Here is an 18,017-nt window from a genome sequence, read left to right as displayed (position 1 = left end):
ACCAGAAATAATAACTATTCTAGTGAATTACTGCCTGAATAATCACAGATCTATATAAAGTTATTATTATAGGTGAGCATTACATAATTTTTCAGTGACAATTAAAAATCTAATTTGTACCATGTTTTCCTAACGGAGTATCTCCAAACTTGATGAAAGACCTTTCCACTTAATTTGAAGAGTCCCTGGGAGTATCTCACATGTGCTGAATATGTGTCCACTCTGTCCCTCTCAGGATAGTGCCATCACAGTGTTATGATTTGCTATTCCTATCACTCCCCTGGAATCTGATGCTCCTGCTGTCTCTTATAGGTCCTACTGTTTAGGGTGACCATATATTAGATCATCCAAACCAGGACACTTTTGACAATGAAAGGAGTAATTAGTAATTACACCACAGCAACTAGTATTAACTAGACGAGTTCTGAGCAAATAGAAACATATGGTCACCATTCCAAGGTTGTTTCCATCATGTTCCAAAGCCACAAGATGTTTCATAAAAAAAAATTGCCATCATATTTTGTTCCCAGCACCCTCAAACAGTACTGTTTGTGGCATCGTTGATAGCAACTACTTAAGCTTTGACCTGCACCTGATTACTTCCAAGGACCAGACCTAAGCCCATGGAGTCAGGCTGGGAAAACAATCTCTGAGAGATATCACACTTCACTGGGACTCAGGGTGATAATAAATTTAGGACATAATTCTAATCTGAGACACAATGAACCCTATTAACATAACAGGAGACCAGGGATAAGGACAGAATTGGATGATAAGGAATCTTCATGAAAGCTTGTGGAGGTTAGGAACAGAGACAAGTGATGTCTAATTACGGTTTTCTTTTTTCCTTTTCTGCATTGTCATTCCCTTATAGCTTCTTCAAATCTTCAGCTGTAAAAAGCCCAGAGCCAGCTATAGCTCAGGGAATGAAAGGAAAGTAAATCCACACATGGGATGAAATAAACTGGACAAAGAACTGCATCAACATTGATGACACTGAAGAACAGGCAGAAATGACTAGCAATGAAGCCTAAATAGTGATCTGGAACAAGAAATGATTAGCCACAACCAGGAGTTTCTAAAAACTCCCATTCACTCACCCTTTGGTATTCTATCTCCCTCTGAATGGCACATTGTTCTGTCCTAAGAAAGTCAACTGAAGTTCAAAAATTGCTAGTCTGTCTATTACCTAAGTATTTCCCAAAGAAAGACCAATCTTCCATATGGTGGTTCCACCTTCTGGGCAGGTGCAAAATAACCAGTATTGAATCCAGCAAGTCAGAAAACCATGAACCAGTGACACAACTCTGATCCCATTTTTCAAAAATCGTATTTTGGATAATCCAGGTCTCAGCCAGCTTCCCATTGACCATCATGATGAAAGAAGCTGATGCAAAGGAATAACACAAAAAATTATATAAACTTTTCAGAAAAGAAACTCCCAAGAACTCATTTTATTCCCCTTACAGTTTCAGAAAGCACACCATTCCAAGAGGAAGACGGTTAGGTCTTCTTTTTCTGTTGTTAGATATAGAATCTGGGAAGGATTAACTTGTGGTTATCTCAAATTTCTTAGGGGACATTCTCAGAAAATAATTACTAATAGAGCTAAAAAAATGTTTCAAGGAGGTTAAAAGAATGACTCAAGGAGACAGAGATAGAAGCAGACAGGAGCCACTCAATTTCTCTCTTTGTGGTATGGTGTTCTATATAATGCTCCCTGCTGCCCCATTTGTGAACTATAAGGGGGAAAATGTATGCCTTCATTATAGTGAAAAGTTAAAGAATAAAACAGAAAACCAAGAATATTTTAAAGTCTAAATAAAAATTAACAAATAATGTGGGATTTTAATTAGCATCAAAAAGCTAAAGCAATCAAGCAGAAATAAAAAGAATAAAACCAAGTAACGTAATACCTTGAATTTTATAATTATAAAAGTAATAAAATCTAAACTACATAAAATTAAAAGTCAGATGTTAAGATGATAGCAGTTAAAGGAAAACAGAGATGTAATATTACGATATGTAATTTTGCAATAAACATTAAAATTCCCCATGAAAATTTGAAGTGTGTAATTCAGATCAAGAAGAAACAAAATGATAAAGGTAAATTTTTTTTTAAAGTTGAAGGTTACCATAACAGAGGAAAGAAATATAAATCCCAGATAAAAATCAAATGTAAAACCCATCTAAAAGGTAGATCCACATTTCCTAATAACAGATTCCTCTTGGATTGGCAATATATCAATACTTCATGGACACAGAGCCAACGGGACAGAGAAAAAAGATTTAGCTCTACTTTTATCAGTGGATATTTGACTCAGAAGTTATTTATATTTAATTTTTCAAACAGCTTTAAAAATCAGTTATTTGGTTCCAAGTCCAAAGAAGTCAGATCCCATGTATCAGAAGTTATTTAGAAAGAAAACTGCCAGAGTAGATATATTGAAATTAGAAAGAATAATAATTTAATGCCTCCTAGTTAGAGATGCACACAAACTTATAAAAATAATACTATTCTAGAACTAAAAAGTTTAATAGCTGCAGCTACCCAGAAGGAGGACAATCAGCATTACATATTTGAATAGACTCCAAGTAAATTAAATTATTTTAGTAATTACAGTATTGGAAATTCATAGTTTTGATTGAGTTTTTAAAATCTGAAATCAGGTTTAATTCTGTCTTGTAAAGAAAGTAAGGAAGTATGAAATTGGTTTTGGAAATATTGTATCAAAAATATTTTTTAAGGTTCAATACTAGTGTAACTTTTTCCTGTCTGAAATTTCTCTCCCTACTACACTATTCCTATACTGGCCTCACAATCAAGCTCTTCAACAACGACAAACTATAATCACTGATTCCTAAAACACTGAAATTTATTTACTTACTTTCATTATGCACTGCACCAAAAAATAATATTTTAGAGCTTGAGAGCTTGGAGAGATGAACTTGACGCAGCAACAAGAACCTATTTGACTCTTTGGTTTCCCTAATTGATTTCTACATTGTGATTATAAAAATTACCTGTCCCTTTCCCATTTACTTATTGAAAACTTTTCTTCTCAGTAGGTGTTTTACTGCTTCCTTCACATCCTTATTCCTAAGACTGTAGATTAAAGGATTCATCATAGGAGTAATAACCCCATAGAACATGGATATAAGTTTGTCAACAGCATCCAAGTCATCTGAATTAAGTGTCTCTTTAGACTTGGGCTTCATGTACATGAAGAGAATGGTTCCATAGAATATTATCACCACAGTCAGGTGGGCTGAGCAGGTAGAGAAGACTTTGCTTCTCCCCTCAAAAGAGTGAATTTTGAGGATGCTGACAATAATTAATGTGTAAGAGATAATGATTAACAACAGTGGTGTCAATATGAACAAGGTCGTGGCCACAAGCATGATGAACTCATTGCCTGAGATGTCAGCACAGGCCAATTTCATGACAGCCAGAATTTCACAGGAGAAATCATTGATGACATTATTCCTGCAGAAGGGCAATTGTACCACAAACACAGTTTGTACTGCAGAGTTGACAACTCCTATGATCCAGGACAGATGCCACTGGAACACAGGAATCCTTGCTCATGATGACAGATATCTCAGAGGGTTGCAGATAGCCACACACTGGTCAAAGGCCATCATGCCCAGGAGTACACACTCTGTTGTCCCCATGGCCAAGCCAAGGAACATCTGCACTGCACAGCCAGAGAAGGAGATCGTCTTTCTTTCCAAGAGGAAGCTCAACAGTGTGGAGGGAATGGAGGTGGTGGTGTAGCAGATGTCTAAGAAGGAGAGGTTTCCCCAGGAAGAAGTACACAGCGGTAAGAAGGTGGGAGTCTAAGAGGCTGATTAAAATAAGGGTGCCATTGTCCAGAAGGATGACCACATACATTATCAAGATTAGCACAAAAAAGAGTAAGTAGCTCAAGCCTTGGGTAATCAGAAAACCCCTTCAGAAAAAATTCCACCAGAATGGTTTGGTTTTCCCATTCCATTTTACTGTTCCTCTTTCACCTGTAATACGTTAGAATATGTTCAGATAAAATATGCATTCTACTATGATTACTTTCAGCTGTGTACCAACGCACATGTACCATATACTCCCATTTAAAAAGAAAGAAAGAAAATATGAAAGGAAAAGACCAAAGAAAGAAGAAAAAAAAAAAGGAAAGTGGACCAAAGAGAATGAAGATATGAATAGAGAGAGGAAAGGGAAGAGAAACTATTGTGTTTCAAGCTGCAAGAAATATGTCATGTAGTTCATTCAATATCATCACAGTTCTGAGAGGTATTATTATCCACATTTTACAAATAAATAAATCAAAGCAGAATTCTTAAGTAAACTTGACTAAAGGTATGTATAGAGCAGAGTTGATTCAAACCCAAGTCTTCCTTGTTGAAATCTGAGCTTTTTGTCATTATATAGTTTAACTAGAGGTTATAATATGAGCATTGTATTATGTGTAACTGAACAATAAATTTTATTGGCTACAAACCACCACACAATAGATCAATGATCCTGTCACTCTTTGAAATTATAGTTATGTTTATTATCTATCTTGCCCAGTAGCATGTAAACTTTATTAAGGCAGGTACTTTTTCTTGATTACTTCCACAGTCCCAGTATCTCAAATAAAATAGGTACAGAGACAGATGCTTAGAAATATTTGTTGAATAAAGGAAGAAATCAAGGACAACATAATGACTAACATTTCTTACTCTACTAATTGTTTTCTTTGCACATTACCTAATTTAGTCTGAATAGCAACCCTATTAGGCAATTACTGTTATTATTAGCATCATCATTCTCATTATAAAGAGAAGAAAATTAAGGCACAGAAAATTTAAGTAATTTGCTTAGAGTCAGGGTCATATAGCTAAATAAATGGTAGAGCCAAGACTTAAACCCAAGCCATACGGCTGCAGAGTACAAGCTCTTAATTGTTCATTTTGCAGAGAACTTGGCTCACAGACTAAAATACCTTGTAATCTAATTGACAATACTAACATTTCAAAAAAAACATCAGACCAATAACGGTGATTGGTCAGAAAGAAGAAAGATTTCAGTATGGTGATTTGAGAGTAGTTTATTTTGATATTTTATAATTTGCTGGGAAGTTATTCATTTTTATGACAATAAATGTGTTGTCATGGAGTTGCATTTAATCTTTATAATTCTGTCATCTCCCTTTATGAGAAGTCCTATCTCCTTTCTTAACTGATTTTTTTCCTTAGTTTCCCAAGAGGTTTTCCCCTATTATAGGTCTTCTCCAAAAAAAATTTTTTTAAAAAGCTTTCGGATAGATTTATCCTTTCCATTTTTTTTTTCTGTTTCATTAACTTTAGTTTTTGCCTTTGTAAGTTTCTTTAAGCTTATTTGGAATTTTCTAATTTCATGAAATAAGAACAAAATACCTTAATATTTTATCTTTTTCCTCTTTCTAGTGGAAACTGGCACTTGAAACACTTTTTTTTTTTTACTATAGACTTAAATTTTGATATGAAATGTTCTTGTTATTGGTTTCCAGATAATTTTTTTCTTTTCATACCCTTTTTGAACCAGGAGTTATCTAGATATGCATACCTAATGATTAGATATTTTTGTTCCATTTTTATTACATCCATTTTATTTTATTATGAAAAAGAGTGTGACCTGCAATTCTATAGTTACGTATTTTTGGCAGCCAACAACTCGATCCATGTTGTAAATGTTAACAAAAAATATGATTTCTCTTTGGGAGGGATATATGGTTTTACATATATACACACAAAACATGTATATACATATACATATCATGAGACTTATTGAAAGTACTATTCAAATCTTTGATATTATTTTGTCTTCTTTTCAGTCAATTCTATATAAATATTTATAATCAAGTTTTACTTATAGATCTAAGTTTTTTCTATGCTTAGATCCTGTGTTGCTTAGTGTATACCTGTTGATGGCTGATAATCTTCTTCATAAATTGTGAATGGTATCATTAATTGACCTATCTTTATCACATTTTGTACTTTAAAGATAAATTCCACTTTTATGATATTGATATTACACTCCTGTGTAATATCCTGTGTACACTCTTTTAGTTTGCTTTTGCCTGCTATCTCTTTGCATATCTCTTTATTTTCAACTTTTCTTTTGACTTTGTTTAAAGTATACTACTTACAAGTAACATATATCTGGGATTAAGCTGTTAATCCCTTTTTTAATACTCTCTGCCTTTATCAGCATAATCAGTCTATTCACTTTAGAATATAATTATAAATGTACTTCATTTTTTCCTTCCATATACTTTATTTTTATTACTTACTTATTTTGCATTACTTATATTTCCCACTTCCTTATTTCTGCTGGCTGATTAAGTTGTCATTCACTATTTGTCTTCCTTAACTTGAACACTTTACTCATTTTTTTCCACTCATGAGTGGTTAGTTACCTTCTTTCTCTACTCTCATAATTTGACTTACAGACCCAACCATTTGCTTATAAAAATTAACTATTTTTTTTCCATTAGAATGCTCTCTAATCTCCTAAATTATCCCTCAAATACAAAATGAAGGTAGAACTACAAGAATACTTTTATTCCTCCATTTCTATCCCCATTCCCCAATTCTCAGATGTTACTGGGATAATGTAGAAGAATTAAATTTAGATAAATTTAGAAGACTCAAAAATATATATTAGCTTTATAGATATTTATGTATATATGAATTGTGACTGTTATTGTTAATTGATATACTGTTATTCTATTTGGTACTTTAAAGTACTGAAAGTGCTGAAAAGGATATATAAGAAACTCAGTTATCAAAATCCTAGGGAACTTCCGCACAGATAAATTTCCCAATACCTCTCACTGTGACCCATTCTTTAGGTAGCTCTGCACTGATATCTCATAGGAACATGGTTTCATCTCTAATGACCTTGCCTCCTAAAGGTGAGGAGACAGGCACTCCGATACATTCTCAGTGGACACACAGATTGGTATATCCTCTGTGGAGGACAACTTGGCAACATGTAACAAAATCACAAAGGCATGCATATAACCTTTGACCACAGATTTACCTCTAGGTAATTATCACACAGTTATGCTGGTACATGTGTAAAGTGATTTACATGCAAATTAATTCCTTAAAGTATTATTTGTAATAGCAGATGTGGAAGCAATTTAAGTTTCCATGAAAAGGGGACATAGAAATAATGGGATACTATTCTGCTGTCAAAAAAGAATAAGGGGCTTTATGTACATTGATATGGAAAGACCTTCAAGAACTATTAAGTGGAAAAGTAATGTTCGGAAGAGTACATATGGCACAGTAACATTTGTGTAAAAAAACTGTATATATATGTGTATGTGTGTGTGTCTATGTATACACACATACATTTTTGCTCCCACATAGAATATCTCTAGAAAAATAAACAGGAATAGTTTATCTCCAGGGAAGGAAATGAATAGTTCATTAACAGATATGGAAGGCAGGCTGTTTACTGTAGGTTATTTAGTACCTTTAAAATTTTTTGAACCTTGTGATTATAATACCTATTCATAAAAGAAATAACATTTAAGCTGAAGAGTTCTTGCCTTTGAGATTCATAACCTTTCTCCTTTCATTTTCCAATGGTACACTACATCAAACCATCAATTGCCATGGGACACAACCACATATGTTTAAAAATTGTTCTAACTTGTTCAGTATCACACACTAAATGGGAACTGCTAAAGATTAACAGGTCCTTTAAATATAGTCATATTCTTAATACTCAAGTAGTATCATTAGGGTTTCCAGGCCCATATGGATCTCCTGTCCCTCCATCAAGCTGCAAGCTGTTCTTTGACCTGTTAAGGATCTATCCTTCTACCCCATGTCATTTCCTTTCCATTAAATGTGTTACTGCTTTTATGAGCTAGTAAAAATCCTGGAACAAAATTATAGCTCAATAAATACTAGCTATTATTCTTGTTCCATTCTCAAGTCCAAACAGCCTTCCCTCTTCAGAATCCTTTGTCCACCTAACTTTATAAGGTACTTTGCTCTGAATCTCAGATCCATCTTTTCAATTTCAGGACATAATTAGTCACCTCAGAATCAACCCAAACCCAACTTGATTTCCTTATTCTAAACTTGTCTTCTATATCCAACTCTTAATATTTTGTAGCTTTTTATAAAATTTGCATTTTATTAGAATTTTTAGATTTTCTGGGTTAGGGTATAAACCATTTGAGACCCCAAAGGGCATTAGGTACATGTGGAGTTCATTGAATAATGGACGTTATACATACACCTGTAAAAATCATCTCTGCAAAAACCTTTGTTCCATGAGCTACCTCCATGCTACATGACATTCTATCAAGCACATTCCATAATATTGTCAAGAGCACAGGCCTTGAAGGTAGGCTTAGTTTCAATGGCATCTCTGCCCCTTACTAACCAGGGTGGCCTGGGCATGTTTCTGATCATCACCTTCCCTGGCTACAGCATGAAGATATAGATAGCACCTATACCATATATTTGTTGATAAGATTAAATGAGACAGTGTATATTATTCAATTAGCACAATAATGGTTTCCACTGTTAGTGGTTTCCTTTATGCTTTCTTTCATGGTTCTTCCTTCTGTTAGAGTCTTTTTATATCTTTGAACCAGTCATCATTGTCTTTGCATAAGGCCAGGTATATGTAGCTTAAAAGCTTAATCAGATCACACACAGTGTTCTGACAAATGGTATTTTTATCTGACAATCAAATCTTAATTCACTTTATGATAGTATATAACACTCCAATCCTTTATCACACTTCAGTCCTTCAGATGCCAGCAAATTAGGTGGCAAAAAGGAAAAAAATCACCCAATAGATTCAATTCACTCCACAAAAAAATTGCATTTTAGGAAAGTATCAGCATGTTCCTTGTCTTAAAAACATGGCTAACGTTTTTGACTGAGACTATTTTAACATAAAAAATAAAGGGAGAGTCACTCACTTTTACAATTATAACCTAGGAATAGAAAAGCAAATATTCAAAATAGTCACCAATTGTGTATGCAAACGCACTAGGATAATGCTCAAGCACGTCTCTTTCTGGCTATGCACTGCTTTGGTAAATTACCTTTTTCAGATCTCAGGAACTGATTATGTTCAGTTTTTTTTTTTAATGCAAATTGGTCATAGTCTCCTCCTCACATGTTATCTCTGCATGAGAATCCCTAGCACAGTACCGAGCACATAGTTCGCCTTGTTCTCAGTTGACTGAACCAAATGGATCAGAGTTGTTGCTAGGGGACCAGGAAAGACTTGTTTGTTATGAATGCTATACTACAGAACACAGAGTCTGCTGTCTATTGTGCAGTGAGCCTTAATTAGCTAAAATTGTTAACAGAGTGTACAAATACTTTGTGATGCACTAAAAAGCTACACATTGACAAAAAATAATTCATACCTGCTGGGCAAATTCCTTTCAGTTTGTTGCTCAATTGCCTTTGCTTGCTGAACTGCACTTTTGGTCTCAGAGCTCTTTTTTTTCCTACTACGTCTCAGTGAATAGACCCTTAAATTCCATTTTCAATACTCAGTCTCTCTTCAGTGAGAAAAACATCTCAATTTCAAACTTAACACCTTTATCCCACTAGCCCATCTCTTGCTTATAGTTGATAAAATCTGTTTCTTGTCTTTGCAATAACTTACCTCCAAACCAGATAGAGCCTCTCTTTCTAGCTTGTAGCAACAACAGATATTTTTATCTTGCTTTTCTACTTGCAGCCAATTTTCATGACTCCTCATTAGTAGCTGAACCTCTAAAGAGGCAGCTACTGGTGAGTAATCATTTTGCCATAGAAATTCACTGATTTGGTGACATTTATAGAAACATGATTATTGCAGGTATGATCACTAGCATAAATTCCTCTATCTCAAATAAAGCATCATTAGATTCCTCTAGTTCAAAATAGGAAGAAAATAAATATTTAGCAATAAATTTTAGGAATAGGGCAGTTTGCCCCCGAAGCCCAGGCTGAAACATCACCCCACTGTAGAGACCGACAAATACAAAAAAACCTGCTTCAGGCTTTAGGACACAATTTAAATGTTCTCAAAGACTTTTCCAAATCTCTGTGTACAACTTAAAATTGCTTCAGAGATGAAATATGTATAAAACTTATGAAACATCAGAAATAAAGCCCTAAAGACCTAATTACAGGAAGCCTATTACTCTACTTCACAGGCAGAATCAGAAGGGCGCTTGTGTAATGTCATCAAAGTTTCCCCAGTTGAATGTACACAAACTCACAGAAATACACATTTTCAAAGTATAAATGATTATTTACTGTACAAATATTTTGTTCACTTTATAGATTTAGATTAAAGTAAATGTTGACTTTTTGAATAAACATACAACTATATTGTAAATATTCTAAAAGTGATATACACTGTAAAAGAAAAAAATTTTTAAAGGAAGGAAGGAAGGAAAAAGGAAGGAAAAGAAGGTAAGTCAAGGAAAGAAAAGATATCCTCAGGGACTATGTAGAGGTATAAAGAACAAAGCTGAAAATAAATTATAATTAAACAATCTGGTGATAAGCATAGTTCTAAAAGGAGCCTAACCTTCATTATAAAACAATATAATAAGTCAGGTTAAACTCATTTCCACCTTTCTCCTGAGCAGCCACTGAAGTACGTTAGGCTAGATACTTTTGAATGCTTTTTTTTCTTTTTCTTCTCTTTTTTTTCTTATTCATTTTTTTCTTTATCTTTAAAGTTATTGTCAACAAAGTAAGTTCAAATTATTTCATTAGGATAGATTTCTTGTAGTGAAATAAGTGGGTCAAAATAAACCAAGATTTGTATGAATCCAAAGGATAATATTACTATATGCTCCCACTAGTGTTATGGTGTTTCTGATTTTCTCTTGCTCTTTTCATCACTGGATGTTCTCAATAGTTTAGATTTTTTTCTAATCTAAAGGGCCTAAAATGGTATCTTGTTATTGTTTCAAATGGCACTTTTAACTACTAGAGATATTTAACCATTTTGTGTGTCTTAAATAGTTGTATTTTCTTTTTATGTGTTGTGTAGCTATGTCCTCTACCAATATTTCTATTAGGTGTTTTATATTTTCTAATCACCTCCATTTACATGAAATTTATTGCACAGCGACTCAATAAAGCTCATAGTAAGAATCTCCATGAATGTAAAAATGCCCAAGACACAGTCTCTACCTTTAAGAACCCTATAAGTAATGAGAAAACATCCATGTAATCAGATGATTTAAACAAAAGGTGGTAAATACTGCAATAAAAATGATGGTTTGGGTGGGGAGACCTTCAAGATGGCGGAGGAGTAAGATGTGGAGATCACCTTCTTCCCCACGAATACATCAGAAATACATCTACGTGTGGAACAACTCCTACAGAACACCAACTGAACGCTGGCAGAAGACCTCAGACTTTCCAAAAGGAAAGAAACTCGCCACGTACCGGGGTAGGACAAAAGAAAAAAGAAAAAACAGAGACAGAAGAATAGGGACAGGACCTGCACCTCTGGGAGGGAGCTGTGAAGGAGGAAAGGTTTCCACACACTAGGAAGCCCCTTCACTGGCGAGGACAGGGGGTGGCGGGGAGGAAACTTCAGAGCCATGGAGGAGAGGGCAGCAACACGGGTGCAGAGGGCAAAGCGGAGAGATTCCCGCACAGAGGAGCGGTGCCAACCAGCATTCACCAGCCCGAGAGGCTTGTCTGCTCACCCGCCGGGGCAGGCGGGGGCTGGGAGCTGAGGCTCAGGCTTCGGAGGTCGGATCCCAGGGAGAGGACTGGGGTTGGCGGCGTGAACACAGCCTGAAGGGGGCTAGTGCGCCACGGCTAGCCGGGAGGGAGTCGGGAAGAAAGTCTGGAGCTGCCGAAGAGGCAAGAGACCATTGTTTCGGGATGCGCGAGGAGAGGGGATTCAGAGCACGGCCTAAACGAGCTCCAGAGATGCGCGGGAGCCGCGGCTATCAGTGCGGATGCCAGAGACGGGCATGAAATGCTAAGGCTGCTGCTGAAGCCACCATGAAGCCTGTGTGCAAGCACAGCTCACTATCTACACCTCCCCTCCCGGGAGCCTGTGGAGCCCGCCACTGTCAGGGTCCCGTGATCCAGGGACAACTTACCCGGGAGAACACACGGCGCGCCTCAGACTGCTGCAACGTCACGCCAGCCTCTGCCACCGCAGGCTCGTCCTGCATTCCGTACCCCTCCCTCCCCCTGGCCTGAGTGAGCCAGAGCCCCCGAAGCAGCTGCTCCTTTAACCCCATCCTGTCTGAGCGAAAAACAGACGCCCTCCAGCGACCTACACGCAGAGGCGGGGCCAAATCCAAAGCTGAACCCCAGGAGCTGTGCAAACAAAGAAAAGAAAGGGAAATTTCTCCCAGCAGCCTCAAGAGCAGTGGATTAAATCTCCAAATCAACTTGATGTACCCTGCATCTCTGGAATACCTGAATAGACAACGAATCATCCCAAAATTGAGGCAGTGGACTTTGTGTGATTTTTGTCTGTATAGCTTTGCTTTTACCATTTGTCCTACGGTTCTGTCTGTCCACTTTTAAAAAATTTTTTTAGTATAGTATTTTAGCATGTGTAATCATTGGTGGATTTGTTTTATGGTTTGGTTGCTCTCTATTTTCTTTCTTTCTTTTATTACTTTTTAATTTTTTTATTTTTAATAATTTTAAATTTTTTTGATTTTAATAACTTTATTTTATTTTATTTTATTCTTTCTTTCTTTCTTTTTTTCTCCCTTTTCTTCTGAGCCATGTGGCTGACAGGGCCTTGGTGCTCCGGCTGGGTGTCAGGCCTGGGCCTCTAAGGTGGGAAAGCTGAGTTCAGGACATTGGTCCACCAGAGACCTCCCAGCTCCATGTAATATCAAATGGCGAAAGCTCTCCCAGAGATCTCCATCTGAACGCTAACACCCAGCTCCACTCAAAGACCAGTAAGCTACAGTGCTGGACACCCTATGCCGAACAACTAGCAAGACAAAAAAAACAACCCCACCAATTAGCAGAGAGGCTGCCTGAAATCATAATAAGGTCACAGACACCCCAAAACACACCACCGTCCACAGTCCTGCCCACCAGAAAGACAAGATCCAGCCTCATCCACCAGAACACAGGCACCAGTCCCCTCCACCAGGAAGCCTACACAACCCACTGAACCAACCTTACCCACTAGGGGCAGACACCGAAAACAACATGAAACACGAACCTGCAGCCTGTGAAAAGGAGACCCCAAACACAGTAAGTGCAGCAAAATGAGAAGACAAGAGAAACACACAGCAGATGAAGGAGCAAGGTAAAAACCCACCAGACCAAACAAATGAAGAGGAAACAGGCAATCTACCTGAAAAAGAATTCAGAGTAATGATAGTAAGATGATCCAAAATCTTGGAAATAGAATGGAGAAAATACAAGAAACGTTTAACAAGGACGTAGAAGAACTAAAGAGCAAACAAACAATGATGAACAACACAATAAATGAAATTTACAATTCTCTAGAAGGAATCAATAGCAGAATAACTGAGGCAGAAGAATGGATAAGTGACCTGGAAGAAAAAAAGTGGAAATAACTACCACAGAGCAGAATAAAGGAAAAGGAATGAAAAGAATTGAGGACAGTCTCAGAGACCTCTGGGACAACATTGAACGCACCAACATTTGAAATATAGGGGTCCCAGAAGAAGAAGAGAAAAAGAAAAGGACTCAGAAAATATTTGAAGAGATTATAGTTGAAAACTTCCCTAATATGGGAAAGGAAATAGTTAATCAAGTCCAGGAAGCACAAAGAGTCCCATACAGGATAAATCCAAGGAGAAACACGCCAACACACATATTAATCAAACTGTCAAAAATTAAATACAAAGAAAAAATAGTAAAAGCAGCAAGGGAAAAACAACAAATAACATACAAGGGAATCCCCGTAAGGTTAACAGCTGATCTTTCAGCAGAAACTCTGCAAGCCAGAAAGGAGTGGCAGGACATATTTAAAGTGATGAAAGAGAAAAACCTACAACCAAGATTACTCTACCCAACAAAGATCTCATTCAAATTCGATGGAGAAATCAAAACCTTTACAGACAAGCAAAAGCTAAGAGAATTCAGCACCACCAAACCAGCTTTACAACAAATGCTAAAGGAACTTCTCTAGGCAGGAAACAAAACAGAAGGAAAAGACCTACAATAACAAACCCAAAACAGTTAAGAAAATGGTAATAGGAACATACATATTGATAACTACCTTAAATGTAAATGGATTAAGTGCTCCAACCAAAAGACATAGACTGGCTGAATGGATAAAAAAAGAAGACCCGTGTATATGCTGTCTACAAGAGACCCACTTCAGACCTAGGGACACATACAGACTGAAAGTGAGGGGATGGAAAAAGATATTCCATGCAAATGGAAATCAAAAGAAAGCTGGAGTAGCAATTCTCATATCAGACAAAATAGACTTTAAAATAAAGACTATTAAAGAGACAAAGAAGGACACTACATATGATCAAGGGATCAACCCAAGAAGAAGATATAACAATTTTAAATATTTATGCACCCAACATGGGAGCACCTCAATACATAAGGCAAATGTTAACAGCCATAAAAGGGGAAATCGACAGTAACACAATCATAGTAGGGGACTTTAACACTCCACTTTCACCAATGGACAGATCATCCAAAATGAAAATAAATAAGGAAACACAAGCTTTAATGATACATCAAATGATATGAACTTAATTGATACTGATAGGACATTCCATCCAAAAACAAAAGAATACACTTTCTTCTCAAGTGCTCATGACACATTCTCCAGGATAGATCATATCTTGGGTCACAAATCAAGCCTTGGTAAATTTAAGAAAACTGAAATCGTATCAAGTATCTTTTCCAACCACAACACTATGAGACTAGATATCAATTACAGGAAAAAATCTGTAAAAAATACAAACACATGGAGGCTAAACAATACACTACCAAGAGATCACTAAGAAATCAAAGAGGAAATGAAAAAATACCTAGAAACAAAGGACAATGAAAACACGACAACCCAAAACCTATGGGATGCAGCAAAACCAGTTCTAACAGGGAAGTTTACAGCAATACAATCCTACCTAAAGAAACAAGAAACATCTCAAATAAACAACCTAACCTTACACCTAAAGCAATTAGAGAAAGAAGAACACAAAAACCCCAAAGTTAGCAAAAGGAAAGAAATCATAAATATCAGATCAGAAACAAATGAAAAAGAAATGAAGGAAACAGTAGCAAAGATCAATAAAACTAAAAGCTGGGTCTTTGAGAAGATAAACAAAATTGATAAACCATTAGCCAGACTCAACAAGAAAAAAAGGGAGAAGACTCAAATCAACAGAATTACAAATGAAAAAGGAGAAGTAACAACTGACACTGCAGAAATACAAACGATCATGAGAGATTACTACAAGCAACTATATGCCAATGAAATGGACAATCTGGAAGAAATGGACAAATTCTTAGAAAAGCACAACTTTCTGAGACTGAACCAGGAAGAAAGAGAAATATAAACAGACCAATTACAAGCACTGAAATTGAGACTGTGATTAAAAATCTTCCCACAAACAAAAGCTCTGGACCAGGTGGCTCACAGGAGAATTCTAACAAACATTTAGAGAAGAGCTAACACCTATCCTTCTCAAACTCTTCCAAAATATGGCAGAGGGAGGAACACTCCCAAACTCATTCTATGAGGCCACCATCATCATGATACCAAACCCAGACAAAGATGTCACAAAGAAAGAAAACTACAGGCCAATATCACTGATGAACATAGATGCAAAAATCCTCAACAGAATATGAGCAAACAGAATCCAACAGCACATTAAAAGGATCATACACCATGATCAAGTGGGGTTTATACCAGGAATGCAAGGGTTCTTCAATATACACAAATCAATCAATGTGATACACCATATTAACAAATTGAAAGAGAAAAACCATATGATCATCTCAATAGATGCAGAAAAAGCTTTTGACAAAATTAGACACCCATTTATGATAAAAACCATCCAGAAAGTAGGCATAGAGGGAACTTTCCTCAACATAATACAGGCCATATATGACAAACCCACAGCCAACATCATTCTCAATGGTGAAAAACTGAAACTATTTCCTCTAAGACCAGGAACAAGACAAGGTTGTCCACTCTCACCATTATTACTCAACATAGTTTTGCAAGTTTTAGCCACAGCAATCAGAGAAGAAAAAGAAATAAAAGGAATACAAATTGGAAAAGAAGAAGTAAAGCTGTCACTGTTTGCAGATGTCATGATACTATACATAGAGAATCCTAAAGATGCTACCAGAAAACTACTAGAGCTAATCAATGAATTTGGTAAAGTAACAGGATACAAAATTAATGGACAGAAATCTCTTGCATTCTTATACACTAATGATGAAAAATCAGAAAGAGAAATTAAGGAAACACACCCATTTGCCACTGCAACAAAAAGAATAAAATACCTAGGACTAAACCTACCTAAGGAGACAATGACCTGTATGCAGAAAACTATAAGACACTGATGAAAGAAATTAAAGACAATACAAACAGATGGAGAGACAGACCATGTTCTTGGATTGGAAGAATCAACATTGTGAAAATGACTATACTATCCAAAGCAATCTACAGATTCAATGCAATCCCTATCAAACTACCAATGGCATTTTTCATAGAAGTAGAACAAAAAATTTCAAAATTTGTATGGAAAAACAAAACACCCCGAATAGCCAAAGCGGTCTTGAGAAAGAAAAACAGAGCTGGAGGAATCAGACTCCTGGACTTCTGACTATACTACAAAGCTACAGTAATCAAGACAGTATGGTACTGGAACAAAAACATAAGTATAGATCAATGAAACAGGATAGAAAGCCCAGAGATAAACCCATACACATATGCTCACCTTATTTTTGATAAAGAAGGCTACAGTATACAATGGAGAAAAGACAGCCTCTTCCATAAGTGGTGCTGGGAAAACTGGACAACTACATGTAAAAGAATGAAATTAGAACACTCCCTAACACCATACAAAAAAATAAACTCAAAATGGATTAAAGACCTAAATGTGAGGCCAGACACTATAAAACTCTTAGAGGAAAACATAGGCAGAATACTCTATGACATAAATCACAGCAAGATCCTTTTTGATCCAGCTCCTAGAGAAATGGAAATAAAAACACAAATAAACAAATGGGACCTAATGAAACTTCAAAGCTTCTGCACAGCAAAGGAAAACATAAACAAGAGGAAAAGACAACTCTCAGCATGGGAGAAAATATTTGCAAATGAAGCAACTGACAAAGGGTTAATCTCCAAAATTTACAAGCAGCTCATACAGCTCAATATCAAAAAAACAAGCAACCCAATCCAAAAATGGGCAGAAGACCTAAATAGACATTTCTCCAAAGAAGATATACAGATTGCCAACAAACACATGAAAGGATGCTCAACATCATTAATCATTAGAGAAATGCAAATCAAAACTACAATGAGGTATCACCTCACACCAGTCAGAATGGCCATCATCAAAAAATCTACAAACAATAAATGCTGGAGACGGTGTGGAGAAAAGGGGACCCTCTTACACTCTTGGTGGGAATGTAAATTGATACAGCCACTACGGAAAACAGTATAGAGGTTCCTTAAAAAACTAAAACAGAACTACCATATGACCCAGCAATCCCACTACTGGGCATATACCCTGAGAAAACCATAATTCAAAAAGAGTCATGTACCACAATGTTCACTGCAGCTCTATTTACAATAGCCAGGACATGGAAGCAACCTAAGTGTCCATCAACAGATGAATGGACAAAGAAGATGTGGCACATATATACAATGGAATATTTCTCAGCCATAAAAAGAAACAAAATTGAGTTATTTGTAGTGAGGTGGATGGACCTAGAGACTGTCACACAGAGTGAAGTAATCTGAAGAACCTAGGGGCAGGACAGGAATAAAGACGTAG

The 18,017-nt window shown here is 36.3% G+C and overlaps 1 protein-coding gene across 1 annotated transcript; it reads right to left on the bottom strand.

Annotated features, from left to right (window-relative positions):
• Positions 1–3,039: 3,039 nt before the first annotated feature.
• Positions 3,040–3,998, bottom strand: LOC133098305 (olfactory receptor 13C2-like). The gene is given in 3 exon segments (XM_061201081.1): positions 3,040–3,804; positions 3,806–3,925; positions 3,927–3,998. Coding segments are annotated over 3 exon segments (957 nt in total).
• Between the last annotated feature and the right edge of the window lie 14,019 nt (positions 3,999–18,017).

This window comes from Eubalaena glacialis, chromosome 9 (assembly GCF_028564815.1).
Source record: "Eubalaena glacialis isolate mEubGla1 chromosome 9, mEubGla1.1.hap2.+ XY, whole genome shotgun sequence".
Taxonomy (NCBI): Eukaryota; Metazoa; Chordata; class Mammalia; order Artiodactyla; family Balaenidae; genus Eubalaena; species Eubalaena glacialis.
The sequence above is the reverse complement of the archived record's forward strand: the minus strand, read 5'-3'. Positions and strand labels throughout refer to the sequence as shown.